This window comes from Sminthopsis crassicaudata, chromosome 3 (assembly GCF_048593235.1).
Source record: "Sminthopsis crassicaudata isolate SCR6 chromosome 3, ASM4859323v1, whole genome shotgun sequence".
Lineage (NCBI taxonomy): Eukaryota > Metazoa > Chordata > Mammalia > Dasyuromorphia > Dasyuridae > Sminthopsis > Sminthopsis crassicaudata.
Genome location: NC_133619.1, coordinates 67,299,807 through 67,319,621, shown reverse-complemented (window position 1 = coordinate 67,319,621; position 19,815 = coordinate 67,299,807). Strand labels below are relative to the sequence as shown.

General features: G+C 33.4%; 1 protein-coding gene across 1 annotated transcript in view; it reads right to left on the bottom strand.

Moving 5' to 3' along the window:
- Window positions 1-18,170, bottom strand: part of ABCA12 (ATP binding cassette subfamily A member 12) — a 220,276-nt gene extending 202,106 nt beyond the window's left edge. Inside the window, exons 1-2 of the mRNA XM_074298763.1 lie at window positions 18,111-18,170; window positions 16,790-17,210 (exon numbers count right to left, since the gene is read on the bottom strand). Coding sequence (XP_074154864.1) covers window positions 16,790-16,858 — 69 coding nt within the window. The 5' untranslated portion in view covers window positions 16,859-17,210; window positions 18,111-18,170. The remainder of the gene's footprint in view (window positions 1-16,789; window positions 17,211-18,110) is intronic.
- Between the last annotated feature and the right edge of the window lie 1,645 nt (window positions 18,171-19,815).

Here is a 19,815-nt window from a genome sequence, read left to right as displayed (position 1 = left end):
AGTTAATTAGCACCCAAAGTTCTTTGCAGGTATAACATTCTATGATTCTAATTCACTTGATCAAATTTATGCTTTGAATTAGGGTCAAAGAAGAATATTCTCAAAGAGCTAAAATGTGATGCTATATAGGAAAGGAACCTTGAAAAGTCATGAAATGCAAGGTTCTTAAGCATCTTAAGTGTCTAGTGTTGTGCCCAGAGTATTATTATTGCTACTCAGTTATTTCTGAGCCCATTTGGGGTTTACTTTACAAAGATACTGGGTAGCTTGCCATTTCCTCTCCATATCATTTTATAGGTGAGGAAACTGAAGCAAAAGGATGAAGTGACTTAACTAGGATCATACAGCTACTAAATGTATAAGGCCAGATTTGTACTCATAAAGATGTCTTCCTGACTTTAGATCTGACACTCTATCCACTATGTCACCTAGGTACTAGCCTATTGTAGGTACTTTATAAATACATAGTTTTTAAGTACTAGAAAAATATAAGATATAATATTTTGATCACCATCTCTACTCAGAGCCCAATCAATGGATTCAGTCAAAGAGTCTTTGGAATATCAGTGCTTCCACCCAATGTCAAGTGCTTCAACATCAGAAATAGGAGTTTATCAGTGGAAATGACATTAGAGAAGATGCATTACCACTTGCTTTGTCACTGTGACTTTATACATAAAGTAAGCAGAGGCAAATAGAGTCAGGGTTGGGGGTAAATAGGATTTTAACGTGGAAATAAAGAATTCAATCCAATCAGTCAAGTTTGTTAGCAAATTTTCAATCAATTATAAAATGAAATGGGATATTAATTATATACTTAAATATTTATATAGATGAAAACTTTGTTTTGATTTTGTACATTTTTATTTTTGCATACATAAAATCTTTCCTTCCATCTGAACTGCAAATGAAATCTTCCATGTGTTGTCTTCTCATTGGAATATGAGCTCTTTAAGAGCAGAGACTGAACTTTTACTCTTCTATTTGTATCCTCAGAATTTAGAACAGTTCTTTTCATGTAGTAAATTATTACAAAATGCTTCATTCATTCATTTGCTCATTCTTTCATTCATTTGCTTATTCATTTTTGCCTGACTTCCATTTTACTAAGAAATTTGTACTTACCTCACAAGGATTTTTGACATATAGTCATTCTTTTAACATTGAGATATTTAACCTTTTTTTAACTTGGGTGTTTTTGGAATTTTTCTAGTTTTCTATCATAAATAGTATCTTAAGAACACCTTTGCCTGAACAGTTTCAATGATCTTGCTCTAATGAATCTCTAAGAGGCAGCATATTGTAATGGTTGATCTTGGAAGTTCTGTTAACCTGGATTCAAGTCCTACCTTTGACACACACTAGCTGCATGATTATGGACAATTCATTAAACTTCTCAGGGAACTCATTTAATAATATTAATATTTTCTCCTTGATTTTTCAAGCAATGAGAACTTCATATGGTCTTAAGAATGAACAAAGTAATTCAGATAAGTTAACCATCAACTAAAATTTTGTTTCAGACACAGACAGGACCCAAATTTTGTAGGACACACCAATTAAACCATCATTTTGACTGGTTTGGGTTGTTAATTTGGTCATTTTTGTTTTTTTTTATTTTTAATATATTTTTATTACAGCTTTTTATATACAAACCATATGCATGGGTAATTTTTCAACATTGACCCTTGCAAAAACTTCTGCTTCAACTTTTCCCCTCCTTCCCTCCAACTCCTCCCCTAAATAGCAGGTAGTCCAATACATGTTAAATATGTTAAAGTATATGCTAAGTACAATATAGGTATACATATTTATACAATTATCTTGCTTCACAAGAAAGTTTGGATTTGGAAAGAAGGTAAAAATAACCTGAGAAGAAAAAACAAAAATGCAAGCAAACAATAACAGAAAAAGTAGAAATGCTATGTTGGGTCCATACTCATTTCCCAGTGTTCTTTCTCTGGGTCTAGCTGGTTCTGTTCATTACAGATCAATTGGAACTGATTTGGATCCTCTCATTGTTGAAGAGAGCCATGTCCATCGGAATTAATCATCATTATAGTATTGTTGTTGAAATGTATAATGATCTCATTTCACTTAGCATCACTTCATGTAAGTCTCTCCAAGCCTCTCTGTAGTCATCCTGCTGGTCATTTCTTATAGAACAATAATATTCCATAATATTCACAATTTATTCTCTAATTGGTGGGCATCCATTCAATTTCCAGTTTCTAGCTACTATTAAAGGGCTGAATTTGGTCATTTTTGATAAATTTTAAATTAGTTTTTGATGTGATCTTAAAAATCAACCATTATTCATGATTAAAATGATTTGATTTATTTTTGACTATGTTAATGTCAAGAACCATCAGAAATTTCTTAAGGAAACTTGTCATTGAAAGATTTCCCTTAGGATTGTTAGTTCAGATGGACCTGTTCATACCTGAGTATGTTATGTATATAATAAATATATACCCCTCCACATAATGATCTTGCAAATGTGAAGGCTAGACATTTAAATGTGAAATTGAGAAATAAAAAAAATTAATGTTTTCCTAGCAGCAACATTGTTCCCCAAACAAAGCTGATCTTAATCATAAACAACCTGGAAACCTATGTGGTACCAAGAACCCTATAGGCACTCAAATATTAAATCTGAGCTGTGTGTTTGGACGATATATTTTGTGGACGATAAAGGCTTTGGTATTAAACTTCTTGAAATCAGGGTTACTTCAGAATTTTTGGAAGAAGTAGTTAATTAATGTTATAATTGAACTAAAAGTAATTCTTTCACATCACTCCCAGGGATTTCTCATTTAGCTTTCCAAACCCACAGTCCCTTGGTATATAACTTCAGAGAATGTGTAAACATTTTGTTATGTTTTTTGAAAAGTATTGCATCTTTTTATTTCTCTAAGGTTTGGTTCCCTCTTGTCACATTTCAAAAGGTTCTCCACTTTTTGAAAATGAAGGAACAATAAAATATTGGAAAAGATTTGAAAAAGGAGAAGCTAGGGAGATAAACAATGCACTAGGGCATTATCCAGTATACTCTACCCAGATATGGGAAAATAAAGTTTGACTGACTTCATTTCTATGAACAGTCAGCTAATCAATAAACATTTATTAAATACTTTCTAATGTTCCAGTCATTGTGATAATGCCATAGGTCAACAATTTGGTAACTGGATCAAGTTTAAGTCTGGAGGTGTCAAATATGCCCATTCATTCTACAATATTACTGAATACAGCTCAAACCAGATTAAAATATTTAACAAAGTTTAAAAAATACAATAAAACTTAGATAACATTATATTTTAAAATGAAATCAATAAGTGTTCCACAGAGATTCCTATTGCAGCCTATTGTATTGTCCCTGTGAGTTTGACATGGTGGATATCAATACTGGGATTTTAAACCAGCCATAGAATTCTTGTTCTTATCTAAACCTGGAAAAGGACAAAGAAAATTCTGTGACTTAGGCTGATGGAATCATAGACTTAGTCCTCAGAGGAAATTTAGAAGTACTTTAATGAACTCTTTTCATTTTATAGATGATGACAGATAGAAAGATGGGAATATATATATATATATATGTGTATTCATATACATGTACATATATCTGTATATATCAATCAAAGCCAATACTTTCAGCATCAAGCTTTGAACCTAGTTTCTCAGACTCCAGGTACAGTGGTTTTCCTATATATTGTGCTGCCTCCCCAGAGGTGTTCTTTCCATTGATACCTTCTCTGATTCTTCTATTCTGTACTCACCAATAGTCTTAGCAATTGTACTACACGTAAGTAGAGTCAAGATTGGGAATAAAGTTTGAAAGGGAAATAGAGAATTCAGACTGATCAATCAAGTTTGTTAGCAAACTTCCAATCAATTATAAAATGAAAAGGGAATATTACTTGTATGCTTAAACAATCATTGTGACCCTTGCCCTAATATTATCCTGGATATATGAGACCTGTAAATTTTTCTTTATTGATGACTGGTACATTCTAAATTGATAATTTGTGAAAATATGAAATAATGTCACATACATTAGTCTTTAGCTATTTGCTGGGAAAGATCTAGAAAAATTAAGGGGAAATCATTTAAATTAAACACAGAAAGAATCTGGGCCAAAAAAATCACCGAAAACACAGATATAAGCAGGGTAAAGTAGCAAATGGAGTGGAGACAAGAGATGAGATGGCAAAAAAGGCAGTATGAGGAAGAGACTATATGTATATAATAAATATATAGTATTTATAGCCCTCTACTAATGATCTTGCAAATGTGAAGGCCAGAAATTTAAATGTGAAATTGAGAAATAAATAATAATAATAATAATAATGTTTTCCTAGCAGCAACATTGTTCCCCAAACAAGCTGATAAACAACCTGGAAACCTATGTGGTACCAAGAATCCTAATGGGGAAGGGGATTGGTAGAAAGTATTAGTTAGAGCACAGGACAGCATGGATCCACTGGAGATGGAAGAGGGCTTGGGGTGGGGATAGGTGAAGACAGGGATTTAAGGTCTCATTTTGATAAAATTTGGGGAGTTAGTTCATTAACATATCCATGTCATCTCAAAGTTTTCAGAATTTTGAAATTAACATAACCACATCATGTCAAAATTTTCAAATCTGGTGTTCTGCTGGTCTTACTATGAATGTCTAGAACTAGTCTGAGATTTACAGTCTAGGCCCTAACAAAAGTACCTAGTTGGATTCTCCTCTTTCAACACATACTACCAAGATGTAAATTTTGGTTAATATATGGGAATATGCATTTCAATTGACATTTATAAATTCCAATATGCATGCCTTTCCCCATCTCTATTAAAAAGTAAAAGGTCTATACATCTTACTTCTCATTAAAATAATAATATTTTAGAATTGTAATGAATCTTAGATATCAACTAACGTGACCCCAATGTTTATATCCCCTCAAAAATATCCAGCCTCTGCTTAATCTTTTCTTGTGGGAGAATTAATATTTTCATTTAAATACAACATTATTAAACTTTTCTTTTCAAAAATTCCAAAGTATCCTTTCCAGTGATAGGACGCCCACTACTCAACAAGATGCTTTATTCTATTATTGGAAAACTCTCATTGTCTCCCTATCTTCTCTTTTTCCTAGATATACTCAATTCCTTTGTCTTCACATGACAGTTTCTAGACCCCTTTCTATCTTATTTCTTTACTTTCCAGTGAGCTTCCAATGAACTTAATCTATGGTTATATGAGTGATACTCTCTACCTCTTCCCTTTTTCATACTCCTCCTCACACTGCCTTCTTTGCCATCCCATCTCCTGTCTCCACTCCATTTGCCCCTGTACCCTGCTTATCTGTGTTTTATGTGATTTTTTTTGCCTCCATACCTTCTGTGCTTAATTAAAATGATCGCCCCTTAGTTTTTCCAGTATGATCTTTCTCAACAAGTATCCAAAGAGCCAGTATGCATAACATCATTTCATAATTTCACAAATTATCAATTCAAAATGCATCAGTGATCACAAAAGGAAAGTTTCTATGTCTCAGATATCCAGGGTGCATCAACATCTCCTTAATTTTTGATACTCAAAATAAAATGTAATTTTGCAGATGTGCTGTAGCCAGCATAGGATACAACATAACCTCCCTTGATCTGGAAACTATATTTCATTAAGAGGGATATGAACTGAACCTATAATTTCATTGTTATAAGGAACTCCCAGATGAGGGAACTCCCTCTATCAATGTAGGCTGCTGGTACCTTCTCAGCAACTTACAGTCTGTAAATTCCAGTCTGAAACACTAAGAACTTATGTGACTAACTTGTCCCATAACCTAGAATGTATTAGAGTTGTACTCGAATCTTCTTAGCTTTGAGGTGGAATAAGTACAATATTGACAATAATAAGTTGTCAAACTTCAATTTTTGCCTTCTTCTAACAGATAAGGAATACTTTTGATTTATATTTTGGAAAAAAATTTTCAAAGCTTCCCATAGGAAATATATTCTTTGTTCCTTCTTTCCCTTCCTCTTGTTTACCCTGAACAAAGTCATCTTGAAAGACAACTGTGTATGATAGCACTGTCAGATGAAAACAAGATACATCAAGATTTATGTAATGCAAACTTTACATTATAAAAATTGAGATCACAAAGGCTTTTTTTGGTTGAAATGTACTTCAAAGATTATCTGGCCCAATCCCCTCATTTTCCCCTTTTTCATTAAAAAAAATTAAACTTTATTTTATCATACTGTATATGTCTTAGCGAACAATGATTTTTAAAATATGAAGCATATCAACTTTTATATGATGTGCACTTAATATACCTTTCCCCCAATAAATGCTTCCCATTCATTCCCAATAATCGCAATATTACTTTCTAAAATTTTACTGGTGAGGAAATGGAGACCCTTAGAGATTGAGTGACTAGTCCATAGTGATGTGGACAATAAAGTCTCAACTCCTAGACTAATATTTTTACCACTATCCTATATAATTGGTGATAGCTAAATGGTGCAATGTGTAAGACTGTCATTAGAAAGGCTTGAGTTCAAAGCTCACCTCACACACTACCTGGCTGTGTAACTAGGAAAGTCATTCAATCTCTCTCAGACTCAGTTACTTTATCTGTAAACTGGGGATAATAAAATTACCTTCCTCTAAGAGTTGTTGTGAGAATGAAATGAGATAATACATATGAAGTGTGGGATTTATTTTTTTTTATCTTAAAGTACTTTGAAAAGATAGATATTATTACTACTAAATAATTCCACCTCTCATTCTTAGTTTCCTCACCTATAGAGACAGATATTTTGACCAGACGATCTTTCAAATTTCTTCAGCTATATATATTTTTGATCATAGGATCTTATGATCTAGTTGATTTCCTCTAAGTAGAATGTAAACTTTGTGAGAGCTGGGACTATTTCATTTTGCCTTTGTATACATTGTGGGATAGTCTACGTTTAATAAATCACCTGTGCTTAATAATTTTTTGTTGAATTGAATGGGAAAAAAATCAGTTACAAAAAAATTTAGTTATGAAGCTTTGGCATAATATGTTTGGAGTTTAGTTACAATTTGTAGCTGCTAGGTCTTTGGATTCTATTTTACTCTGCCCCCTTGTTCATATTACATTCTAGCATAGCTAAGACTTTTTTCTTTGATTTTCCCTTCCAATAATAATAACCAGCTGAAAAAATAATAGGATCTTAAGTTGCTAGAAACTATATGCTCTATTTTGATTTACATGAAGTCATCAAATTTCTCTACCAAATACTTAAACAATTTACCCTTAACTGGCTGACACTCCCTAAAGAACCAACATCCATATTTTTTTTCCTTGTCACTCTAGGAATAGATTTAAATTTGGGTGTTAATTAAAAAGTACTAATAGACTGAGTGAAGTGGAGCTAAGGAAATGGAAGCTTATAGTCAGTACAAAGAAAGAGAGGGTCCCTACATGTGAAGATCCTAATTCATTTTAACTCCCCTTTGTTTTAGGCCTCCATCAATCAACAATAAGAACCTGGGCCTAGGACCCCTTGTTTTCCAATTGATCACCAAGATTGAAGGAAAAGACAAAGGAGAATCTTAGCTATCACAGAAGATGATATAGAACAGGGAAAACACTCAAAAACAATTTAAAGCCTCATCCTTAAGGATGACTACCTTGTGTCTCATTCTTGTTGTCTTTCAGCTTGCAAACTCTACCATCTCCATGACTGTTTCCTGTTTTTAATAAGCACCTCATTAAATAAGCCTCCTTATTGCTACCCACCTCCTCCTGGAATGTATTTCTACTCCCCTATTGTTTTTCTGCCTGGCTATTAATCCCAACCAGACAGGGGCTGTACCTAACTGATATTATAAAGCTCCTAGAATACCGCTGATGCTTGATACATTTTTACCAACATTTTATAATAAATGGTGACATAAGTTATTAATTATCCTCACAACTAATACTAGCAGACTGTAATCTTTGCAGATTTTCTAACAGGTAAAAGTATATCCTTGATGACTAACACAAGAAGAAAAAGTAATCTGGTTAAGAAGAATTGATGAGTAAATATTTCTCCAACCTTTATGCCCTTTTGATCCTGCCAATTCTTTTTATTGGTGACATGGTACGGTGGAGGAAGCCCTGAGCTAAGTCAGAAAGCCTGCTTCTATCTCTTAATTATATGAATAACTTTTTTGACTCCTGGTTTCCTATAAAATGGAGATAGTAACACCGAATTTATCTAAATCATAAAGTCAACGTGAGGAAATTATTTTGTTAAATTGTAAATATTATATAAACCTGAACTAGTAATATTATCAGCGAATTCCAGCCACTGAACTTCTATTTGACAAACTATATAACTGTCTATTATCCTTTCTTTATTGCTATTCCTAAGTATAGATTTGTATTATAACATAATAAAAATAGGTAGTGATAATAAAGCACTTTAAAGTATACAAAGGGTTTTATGTTTCCATCATAAAATGGGAGGTAGGTGCTCATATAAATTTACAGATGAGGAAACTGAGGATTTAAAGTGATTTTTCGCAGGATCATACAATTAGTAAGTTTCTGAAGGCAGAACTCTGGTCTTCTGATTCCAGGCGCAATAGTTTAATCATCCTCAATTTATGGGGACATTTTTATTATGATTAGATTTGCTTCTTCACTTTTGATATTGTATTCTATCTGTTCAGAACCTAGCAGTGACCATCTTAAAAAAAATTAGTTTGGGCTCAATAATTGTTGGCTGAATGGGTGAAGTTGATTCAATTTAATTAGCATAAATTAAGTTCCTACCATATATCAGGTGCCAGAGTAGGGATTAGTGATACAGGAGCAATAACAACACAGTCTCTGTCCTCAAGGAGTTTCAATGAAGGCATATATTTTTTTCTCTCTCTTTTAATAGTTTGGTCTCTTTTCTCTCTTTTCCCTCCTTGTCCTCTTGATTACACTCCCTATGCCTGCATTTTGTGTTTTCTCCAGCTTTCTTCTCTGAAAAATAACAGTATTTTTCTTTAAGGTAAAATGAACAATTTCATAGTAGAAAAAGTACCGAATCTGGAGTCAAGAAAGGTCTGGATTGAAATCTTGATTCTGACATTTTCTACCAGTGTAACTACAGGCAAGTCACAACTTTGCTAAGCCTCAGTTTATTTACCTGCAACTAACACCTGTAGGACCTAGATCACAGAATTAAAATGGGGATATAAAGTAAGGGCATATTTAATCAGCTAGAGCCCAAATTCATCATTGCTTGGATGCTAAAAATTAGCGCCCTGATATTCAGTTTGGAGTAACAAATTCAGAACCCTCCTGGAATAGCTTAATTTGTTTTAACATGATGCCTGATAGATTACAAAGCATGATAGTAATACCAAGACTTTCCTTTATTCTCACTAGACTTCCTCAGATCAGGAGAGATCAGCATTAATCCTAGTGTCTGGCACATAGCAGGTGTTCAATAAAATACTTCTTGATCGGTTGATGCTATGACCTGGTTGCCAATTTTCCTGTCATGTTCTTCCACATGCACTCCTTGACAGCTTACAAGACTAGAAAGAATTTTAGATAGTTGGTCTTCTCTCCCATTGATCACCAAGGCTCACTATATACTCAGATATAGAAAAGGTAAACAACATATTGAATATTATAGATCTGACCAAAGATTTAGAAAAGAGGTTTCAAATATATTTACAGGACACAAGGCATCTCACAGCAGTTCTGAAGGTGGCCCAAACCATATTAAATTGTAACTGGGAAATATTTAAGAAAATAAATAAAAATACAATAAAACAAATGTGGGTTCTCTAAGTTAATATGCAGCCCAAAGGGAGCCTTATATTTAGTATAGTGGCATCTTTTCTATCCGAATTTGATCCCACTGTCCTAAAAGAACATCTGATATTCTCTGATATCAAATACAAAAGAAAAGAAGATTTTTGTATATACCACTAGGCCAACTATACAACTTACAAGAAAATAGAAAAATCCTATTTCACCTCCATATATCTAAATTCCATTCCAGTCTCTGGAAGAGAACTTGTAAAATACTTTTCTATATTTCAGTCCTATTGCTCCTTCAATATAAGCCCAAAGTGTGTCAAGAACAAGAATAGAATTTGGCACAGAAGATATAGTCTTTGGGGGTGTTGGGGAGGGGAAATGGAGATACTGGACCAAAGATGTAGAAATAGAAGGATGCTGAGAAGTCATCTTTAGTCCAATGTCCTCATTTTACAGATGAGAACATTGAGACCTTGTGAGATTTAATTATTTACCTATAATCACATAGTAAGAGCAGAAAATGGATTTGAATTAATTTCCTTTGATTCTAGAATCAATGGAAAATCTACTGGACTAGGCTGTATAGTATTGTTAACTGGACAATAAGTAGGGAATTCTCTTATTGATTAAGCAGTCCCCTATAATTCATCCAGCAGATATAAACATATATTACCAAAATGGTGGAACCCTTTATCCTCCAAGATGAAGTTTAAGACCATGAGGAAAATAGAGTAAATTAAAATTATTCTATACCATTTAAGTATTGATTCTATTCTGTAATCAGACATTCTGTATTCAGTTATTTTTTGTTTGCTTGTTTGTTTCTTTAATCTTATCCAATTCTTTGTAATCCCAGCTGGAATCTTCTTGGCAGAAATACTGGAATAGTTTTCCATTTCCTTCTCTAATTCATTTTACACATGAGGAAACTGAAGAAAACATGATTAAGTGACTTGCCCAAGGTCATATAGCTAGGGTCTGAGGCCAAATTTGAATTCAGGAAGATGAGTCTTCTTGACTCTAGGTCCAGTAATTTGTCTACTATCCTACCTAGCTACTCATTCTGTGTTACTGTCCTTTTTTTGTCTAATCATTCAAGCTACATTTCTCCTTACTGAGTTAAGTTCAGAAATGCAAATTTTCCTTTGAGTTAGTTTAAATTTACAAGTTAATTTTATTATTTAGTCAAAAGTCACAAATTAACATTTTAAAACAAAATATTGCCTATCCTTGTCTGTCCTTACAAACTCTTCTAGGCATCAAGGAGTCTGATAATTTAAGTCTACTAAAATGACTTGCAAGATGCCAATTTTCAGATGATGAAATTGAAACTATTTCTACTCATATGAAAGGGTGTTCCAAATCACTATTGATCAGAGAAATGCAAATTAAGACAACTCTGAGATACCACTACACATCTGTCAGATTGGCTAAGATGACAGGAACAAATAACGATGAATGTTGGAGGGGATGTGGGAAAACTGGGACACTGATGCATTGTTGGTGGAGTTGTGAAAGAATCCAGCCATTCTGGAGAGCAATCTGGAATTATGCCCAAAAAGTTATCAAACTGTGCATACCCTTTGATCCAGCAGTGCTACTACTGGGCTTATATCCCAAAGAGATCTTAAAGAAGGGAAAGGGATGCACATGTGCAAAAAATGTTTGTGGCAGCCCTTTTTGTAGTGGCTAGAAACTGGAAATTGAATGGATGCCCATCAATTAGAGAATGGCTGAGTAAATTATGGTATATGAATGTTATGGAATATTATTGTTCTGTAAGAAATGACCAGCAGGATGAATATAGAGAGGCTTGGAGAGACTTACATCAACTGATGCTGAATGAAATGAGCAGAACCACGAGATCATTATACACTTCAACAACAATACTATGAGGATCAATTGTGATGGAAGTGGCTATCTTCGGCAATGAGAGGATCCAATTCATTTGCAATTGATCTGTGATGAACTGAACCAGGTACACCCAGTAAAAGAACATTGGGAAATGAGTGTGGACTGCTTGCATTTTTATTTTTCTTCCTAAGTTATTTTTATCTTTCTAAATCCAACTTTTATTGTGCAACAAGAAAACTGTATAAATATGTACACATATATTGTATTTAAGATATACTTTAATATGTATGAGACTGCCTGCCATCTAGGAGAGAGGGTGGAGGGAAGGAGGGGAAAAGTTGGAACAGAAATTTTTGCAAGGGTCAATGTTGAAAAATTACCCATGCATATGTTTTGTCAATAAAAAGCTATAATAATTTTTTTAAATTCTCTCAAAATTTTGAAGTCTCCAAATTCTATACCTCCCTTGCCTTCCACTACATTGAAAAGGCAAGCAATTTGACATAGGTTGTACATGTGTAATCATGCAAAACACATGTTCAAATATGTTATTCTGGCAAAGAAAAATAAAGAAAGTAAAACAAGAGCATCTTTGATCTGCATTTAAGTTCTACAATTTTTTCTCTGGAGATGGACAGCACCTTTCATCATAAGTCCTACAAAATTGTCTTGGGTTATTATATTGCTGATGATAGCTGTTATTCATAGCAGATCATCATATAATATTGCTTTTACTATGTACAGTTTTCTCCTGGTTCTGCTCACTTAACTTTGCATTAATGTAAATCTTTCCAGGTTTCTGAGAGCACCCTGTTCATCATTTCTTAAGGCACAATAGTATTCCATCACAATCATAAACAATTTGTTCAGCCATCCTCCGACTGATGGAAATCTCTTCAATTTCCAATTCTTTGCCACCACTAAAAGAGTTGCTCTGAATATTTTTGTACATATACTCCTTTTTTTATCTCTTTGGAATACAGACCTAGTAGTGATATTGCTTGGTCAAAGAGTATGGTTTTTTAATCCTTTGGGCTAAGTTCCAAACTGCTCTCTGGAATGGTTGGAAGTATACATCACCAATTCTACATTACTGTTTTGATTTTCCAATATTCCCTTCAACATTTGTCATTTTTCTTTTCTGTCATATTAGCCAATCAGAACTGTTTTAATTTGCATTTTTCTCATGAATAGTTAGAATATTTTTTTCATATGACTATAGTTAGCTTTGATTATTTTGTCTGAAAACTATCTGTTCAAATCTTTTGACCATTTATCAACTGAGGAATGACTCATTTTTAGAAATTTGAGTCAATTTTTTATATGTTTGAGAAATGAAGTATTTATCAGAGAAATTCACTGTACATATTTCCCACAGTAATGATTACCCAATATGTATTTTCCTCCATTTTATATCCCCTACTAACCTATTTTTCTCTACTTTTACCCTGTCTGGTCTCAAAAGTATTTTGCTTCTGACTTTCACTTCTTCCAAATTTCTATCTTTTCCTTCTTTTCTCTCCTTATTTCCTATATGATAAAATAGATTTCTACACCCAAGTGAATGTGCATATTATTCCCACTTTGAGCTAATTCTAATGAGAGTAAGGTTCATGTGCTTCTCTCCCCACTTCCTTCATTTTTCCTTCCACTGTTAAAATCTCTTTCAGGTCCCTTTTCTATAAGATAATTTATATCTTTTTACTTCTCCATTAATCCTTTTCCAAGTACATTCTTCTTTTTCATCTCTAAATTACATTGTTTTAAATAATCACATTCAACTCATACTTCTATTTTCTTTCTAGGTAAACTCCTTCTAATTGTTCTAATAATGAGAAAGTTTTTAGGACTTATAAATAATTCTCTATATAAGAATAGAAACAATTTAACCTTTATCATATCCCCACTTTTTTATGTAATCAATTATGTACCTACGCTCATGATCATTTCTACCCCATAATTGATTGTATTGTCTCCCCCAACTATACAACTCTATACTCCCCAAAAATAAATTAAGACTAGTAAGTCATCTAGTACATTGCTGGTGGGATTGTGAACTGATTCAACTATTCTGGAGAGCAATTTGGAACTATGCCCAACGGCTACCAAACTGTGCATACACTTTGATCCAGCAGTGTCTACTGGGCCTATAGCCCAAAGAGATCATAAAGGAAGAAATGGGATCCACATGTGCAAAACTGTTTGTGGCAGCCCTTTTTGTAGTGGTAAGAAAACAGAAACTGAGTGGATGCCATCAGTTGGGAGATGGCTGAATAAGTTATGGTATATTAATATTATGAAATATTATTGTTCTACAAGATATGATCAGCAGGATGATGGAGAAGCCTGGAGAGATTTATATAAACTGATGTTAAGTGAAGTGAGCAGAACCAGGAAATCATTGCATATGGCAACAGCAAGATTATACAATGATCAATTGTGATGGACATGACTGTTTTCAATAATGAGATGATTCAGGTCAATTCCATTGATCTTGTAATGAAGAGAACTATCTACACCCAGAGAGAAGGCTGTGAGAAAATATAGTATTTTTACTCTTTTTGTTGTTGTTGGCTTGCATTTTGCCTCATTTTTTTCTTTTTGATTTGACTTTTCTTGTGCAGCATGATAATTATGAAAAAAAATATATAAAAGTATTGCACATGTTTAACCTATATTGAATTACTTGCTCTCTAGGGGTGGGAGGAAGGGAGGAAAAAAGTTTGGAATACAAGGTTTTGCAAGGGTGAATATTGAATATTATCTATGCATATGTTTTCAAAATAAAAAGCTTTAATTAAAAAATGAAAAATTGCAATTGGGAAAAATTTTCTTGAAAAAAAAATAAAATAAAATTTAAAACCCTTATATCTAAAAAAAAAAAAAAAAAAAAAAAAAAAAAAAAAAAAAAAAAAAAAAAAAGACCGGGTAAGTCCTAAATTGGGGTCCTTGGCCATTGAAAAAAACCTCTGACCCAAAAAAATAAATAAATAAATTGATTCCTGTTAGCTTAACTAATAGATTCATCATGATCACACCACTGCATCACAGTTTACCTTAATTTTCAAATTAAAATTTTTTAAATTTCAAATATAAAGTTATCTCGCTTTAGCATTCCTCCCCTGAAAGATATTCCTGCACCCTTCTCCAAGTACCTAATTTTCTACGGTTGTCCCCTATCTCACTAAGGACCTTCCCTGAGGTGATTCACGGAGGCCTTTTTTTCACTGGCAGTATTTCATGTTTTGTGTCTTTCCTTAGTATCCTTTTTGTCATCAAAGCGGTTCACATTCCCCTAAGACACTTTCCATGTGACACTTATTCCATCACATAAACTTATTCAAGCTAATGAATTTCTGATACTGATGTATTTTTCTTTCTTAAGTAATTGGGTTTTTAAAAGACTCTCCAAAAACCACACTGCTACTGCAAGGCAGGTATTTGAGGTAGATTAATGAGAGAATTATTTGGAGGCAGCAGCACTATACATTTTGTTTCTCTTTCTCTTACCCTGTTCCCCCCCTTGAACCTCTCACCTCTCTACCAAACCTTACTACATCCACTTATTTCCAAATTCAATCTCCTCTCCCATTTACCTATGATTCCTTTACTCCTTTCATCCTTTGGGTCACTGCTGAAATCATATCAGGCAAGCAGCAATCTGCTCTGCCTAAATAACTGTTGGTCCTAAGTAGAGAAAGATTACAATAGCTTCCCAGATAAGAAAGAATATTGTTATTAAAATGACAAAAGGTGCAATAACCAGGAGAAATTCTCTTTTTCATAGGATTTTCTTACCAGTGGAAATACTCATGGATTTCTGGCTTATAAGAAAGAATCTAGATTCCATGATCTGTTTATTAATGGCAGTGCCCAACATTAAAAGATAATGGCATTGAACTAAAGAAGGACCTTGCCTAGGTATTTCATCTTTTCTCTTAGAACTTTGTTTTATGTAAACCTCCCTCCAAACACACTCCCACATAAATACAATTGTTCTAAATAACTTGTCACAGCACCTTTGAAAAATTAAAATTTGCCTTTAAACAACCTTTCAAATTTCTCCATGGTAGCTGCTATCTGACAGAGAGAATTATTCATTCATGCTTATTCCATTGCAAAGAAGTCACCAAACTTTTAATGAGTTTATATTTCTACATTTATAATCTTATTGACAATTGCTTCCTTCTCTTGGTCTATTTCATATTTATGTTCAAATACCTAGGTAATATGTTGACTATCACAAAAAAAAAAACCTAGAAATAAAAAAGGGACACATAAATGTTGGCTTTTCATAATCCATAAACTATTTAGCTATTATTTTACCTGTTCAACAAAATTTTTAAAATATGTACTTGACCAGAGCACATAAAATTCCCAGTTTGAATTTCTCAAGTTTTCAAATTCTCTTCTGAATTTATGACATGTAATGAGCATAAGTCATTTCCACTCCCAATCTCCAGGGATACTATCTGGTAAGAATCTAATAACTTACTCTACAATTTGAAAAGAAAACATCAGTGTCAGAACAGAAAAGGATTTTGCAATGATCATGAGGAAGACATAACTATGGTAACAGCTCAGTAACACCATCTTGATTTTTTTTCATTTGCCATTTCCATAGAATTGATTCCCAATCTTAATAGTCCTCAGATGTCCTCTTATGAAAGTATTGGTTTTAATTTGCCTATATTTCTACCCCCCCTTTTTCTATCTATCAATTCTCCACTGAATATTATTCTCCATTTGCTTTCAATTCTAACTGAATTTGTAAAGAAAATATTCAAAAGCATTTTAGCCTGAAACTAGAAATCATCTCTAGCTCTACATACTGGGTTTCTAGCTACACCATAATAAATAGTAATAAAATGAATAATGTTTTTCTTTGCTGAAATAATACATTGGCTAATTCTTTGAGTCTATGGAAAGCCAAGCTCTTTTTTTTTTTTTTTTTTTTTTTTTTTTTTTTTTTTTTTTTCCATTTCCATGTTTAGGCTTGTTCTACTGACTACAAAGCAATACAAAAATGAATTCTAAAGAACTTGCTACTCTTCTTAGAGTTTTCTTCACACATTTTTTCCTTTGGACCTCCTGATAATAGCTTTTGTGACTGACTAAAATAAAATACCCCAACTTCTACTCACCGGCTGTCTTTTGACACCTAGCCAATTTTTCCAGACCAAAATCCGTAGTTGATGGAAGTGTGAAGCCATCTTTCAAACAATCAAATGAAACAATCCTTTCTTTTCCACCACTCCTGGAAAGTGATATATAAAATGGATTCACTGTCCCACTTGCAGTGTCCAGCAGGATTGAACCCTCTTCAAGGCATAGCTTTAGGAGCAAGGAGACAGGACAGAAATCCACAGTACTGTTCTTCTAGGTTTATTCTCTTCTTATTCTGAATTTTCATCCAATAGAAATTCTTAATGGGCTCTTCTTCCAGAAAGAGGCAAAATCAGAGGCTTAAGTGGCTTTTGCTCATTCAAGAATAATATTCAGTTGCTGTGAGTTGCATTATGTTAGGCTCCAAAGAGAATGAATATCATTCAGATAATGTTCTCACTGTTAAAAAAAAAAAAAAAAAAAAAAGCAAAACACACCTCCTACACTCCATGAAATTAACTGCCTATCTACGCCTTCAAGAACATGTCACCTGCATAGGACGCGTCATAAGGAATTAGGTGGGACCCTTGACAGGCCAGTATGACTTGTCTTGCTTTTTCTTACCTTCCTTTATCATCTACTTTAGGAGAGGCATGACACAGAAAGTATTGCCCAGTACTAGCTCTGGGCATAATTACTTTTTTTTTTAATTAATTGAACTACTATTATATCTCCTGAGACAATAAACTCAGAGTTAAGCCTAAAATTTCCAGCTTGAACTTTAACATATTGTTGAATGTAATTAAGAAAATCTTATTCTTCAGGTCTACTATTTTCATTTTTTAAGTTTATTGAGTAAGCAAGAATTTATTAAATACCTACTCTATGCTGGGCACTATGGCAGAGATTATTCCCCAATCTTAATTATACTAAGGCATTATTTGAAGATATAAATTCATGGCCTGGGGTTCTTCTCAATTTGGAGTCATTACAATTTGATAAGCTCCCCTTATAAAATTATAATATGAACCTACAAATCTGCAGATCTTTACTAGATGACATGCAAGATACATAGGGGGAAAAAAAATTGAGTAGCAGTAGCTTCAGAGGCCAGGGTTCACCAGCAACATTATATTAGGTAGTTTTGGTCAGTCGTATATGCAGTTGTGTATATGTGTATGTATATGTGTGTGTGTGTATATATGTATATGTATATGTTTGTATATATGTATACACATATGTGTATGTGTGACTGATTCAAATTCTTAAAACTAGAAGAGACTTTAGAGGGCTATCCAGTCCCAATAATCTCATTTAAGAAATAGGGAAACTGAGATAGGAAAAGGTTAGGGGACTTACCTAGAATCCCATAGTCAGTGTATGAGATGATATTTGAAATTCATCTTCCTGAATCTAAATCCAGTGTCCTAAAAGGCAAGTCGTAACCATATTTCAACAACCAGATCAAGAGAAGAAAGCTGGTGCGAATAAGTGACTAAAATAAAATTTGCAAAGAGGAAGGCCAGGGTACTTTCTTGAATCATTTAGAATGATTTTTATAATTGAACAATAAAATGAGGTATATAGAGAGAAGACAAATGAGGATATCATGGAGAAATTGAGGAAACAAAGACTTCTGATAGCTTAAAGCTCCTTGTGGCAATGCAGTTTTGGGCAGTTCTCCATTTCTCACTTAATTAGATCTCATATGGGAAAATAGCGAACTGAGGTAATAAAGCAGGGACTATTTATGGAATATAAGGGGAAAAGACACTAAGAAGAACCAAAATTTTACAATTAATAGGTTATTTACCTATTGGATTCAATGTTAAATTAATACTTTCCATTCACTTTTTATTTCTGTGATCCATTCCACTCTTAAAGGGCTCTGAAAGTGTTTCCTATCAATCTTAAATCTGTCTCTATATAGAGTCTCTATACTCTATACTTATTGCTCATGGACCCTTTTTCTATTCTCTGAGACCAAAGAGAATCAAATCTATTTCCTCTTCCAAAAGACAGTCCTTCAAAGACCAGAAGGCCATTCTTGATCTTCTCTTCTCTGGTTAAACATCCCCAGTTCCTCCCACCAAACTCTATAGGCTAAGAATTCAAAGTCCTTCAACATTCTGTTTACTTTTCTCTGGGTACTTTCTAAATTTTTAATGTCCTTTTAAAAATGTGATACTCATATCTGAACATAATACCCCAAATGTAGTTTGACCAAAGCATAGTACTTGGGTATTAATAAGTCATTTTTCAACTTTATGTCTCTATTAAAGCATTTAAGATTTCATTAGCTTTTACAACATTGATTTATATTGAGCTTCCAGTCTAGTAAATCCTTCCAATCTTTTTTCCTACTAGCTGTTGTCTAGCTATGTATCTATCTCTCTTCTTAGATTTGCAAAGCTTACAGCAACTTTATGATTTTTATCCTTAAGGATTAGACATATACCCAAAGATTTCTAGTTTTTCTTTAGGTAGACATCTATAGTTTTTCAGAACTTAGCAGAAGTGTGGGTAGTATAATAAAACTCTTACAATTGTCCTGGCTAAAGGATAAGAGGAGGCCCTTTCTTCCATCTCAGAAAACTGCTAAAGATGTTAAATGGGAGGTTTAATCAAAGGAATTGGACCTAATAGGGACTGCGGAGGTCATGTTATCCAGGGTTTAAACTTTTACCATTTGTGACTTCTTTTTACCTGAAAAATTTTTATACAACTCCAAATATATAGGTATATAAACCAGGTACACAAACCAAACATTAAATCATAATTTTGCAACCCCCACATTCAGTTACATGACCCCATATGGAATAGTGACCCACATTTTAAGAAGCTATAATCTAATCCAAACATTCAGTTTTTTACAAAGGAGAAAACTGATCCCTCATAGAGAGGTCTGCATACAAACAGGGGGTTATTTATTAGAGCAGAGATTCAAACGTAGGTCTTTTCACTCTCAATCTTGTATCTTTTCTCCCATGCCATTACTGCACTTCAGTTCTCCAGGAGGTACTCTGATTGAGATTAGAGTAGATTAGATTAGATTCAAACTAAA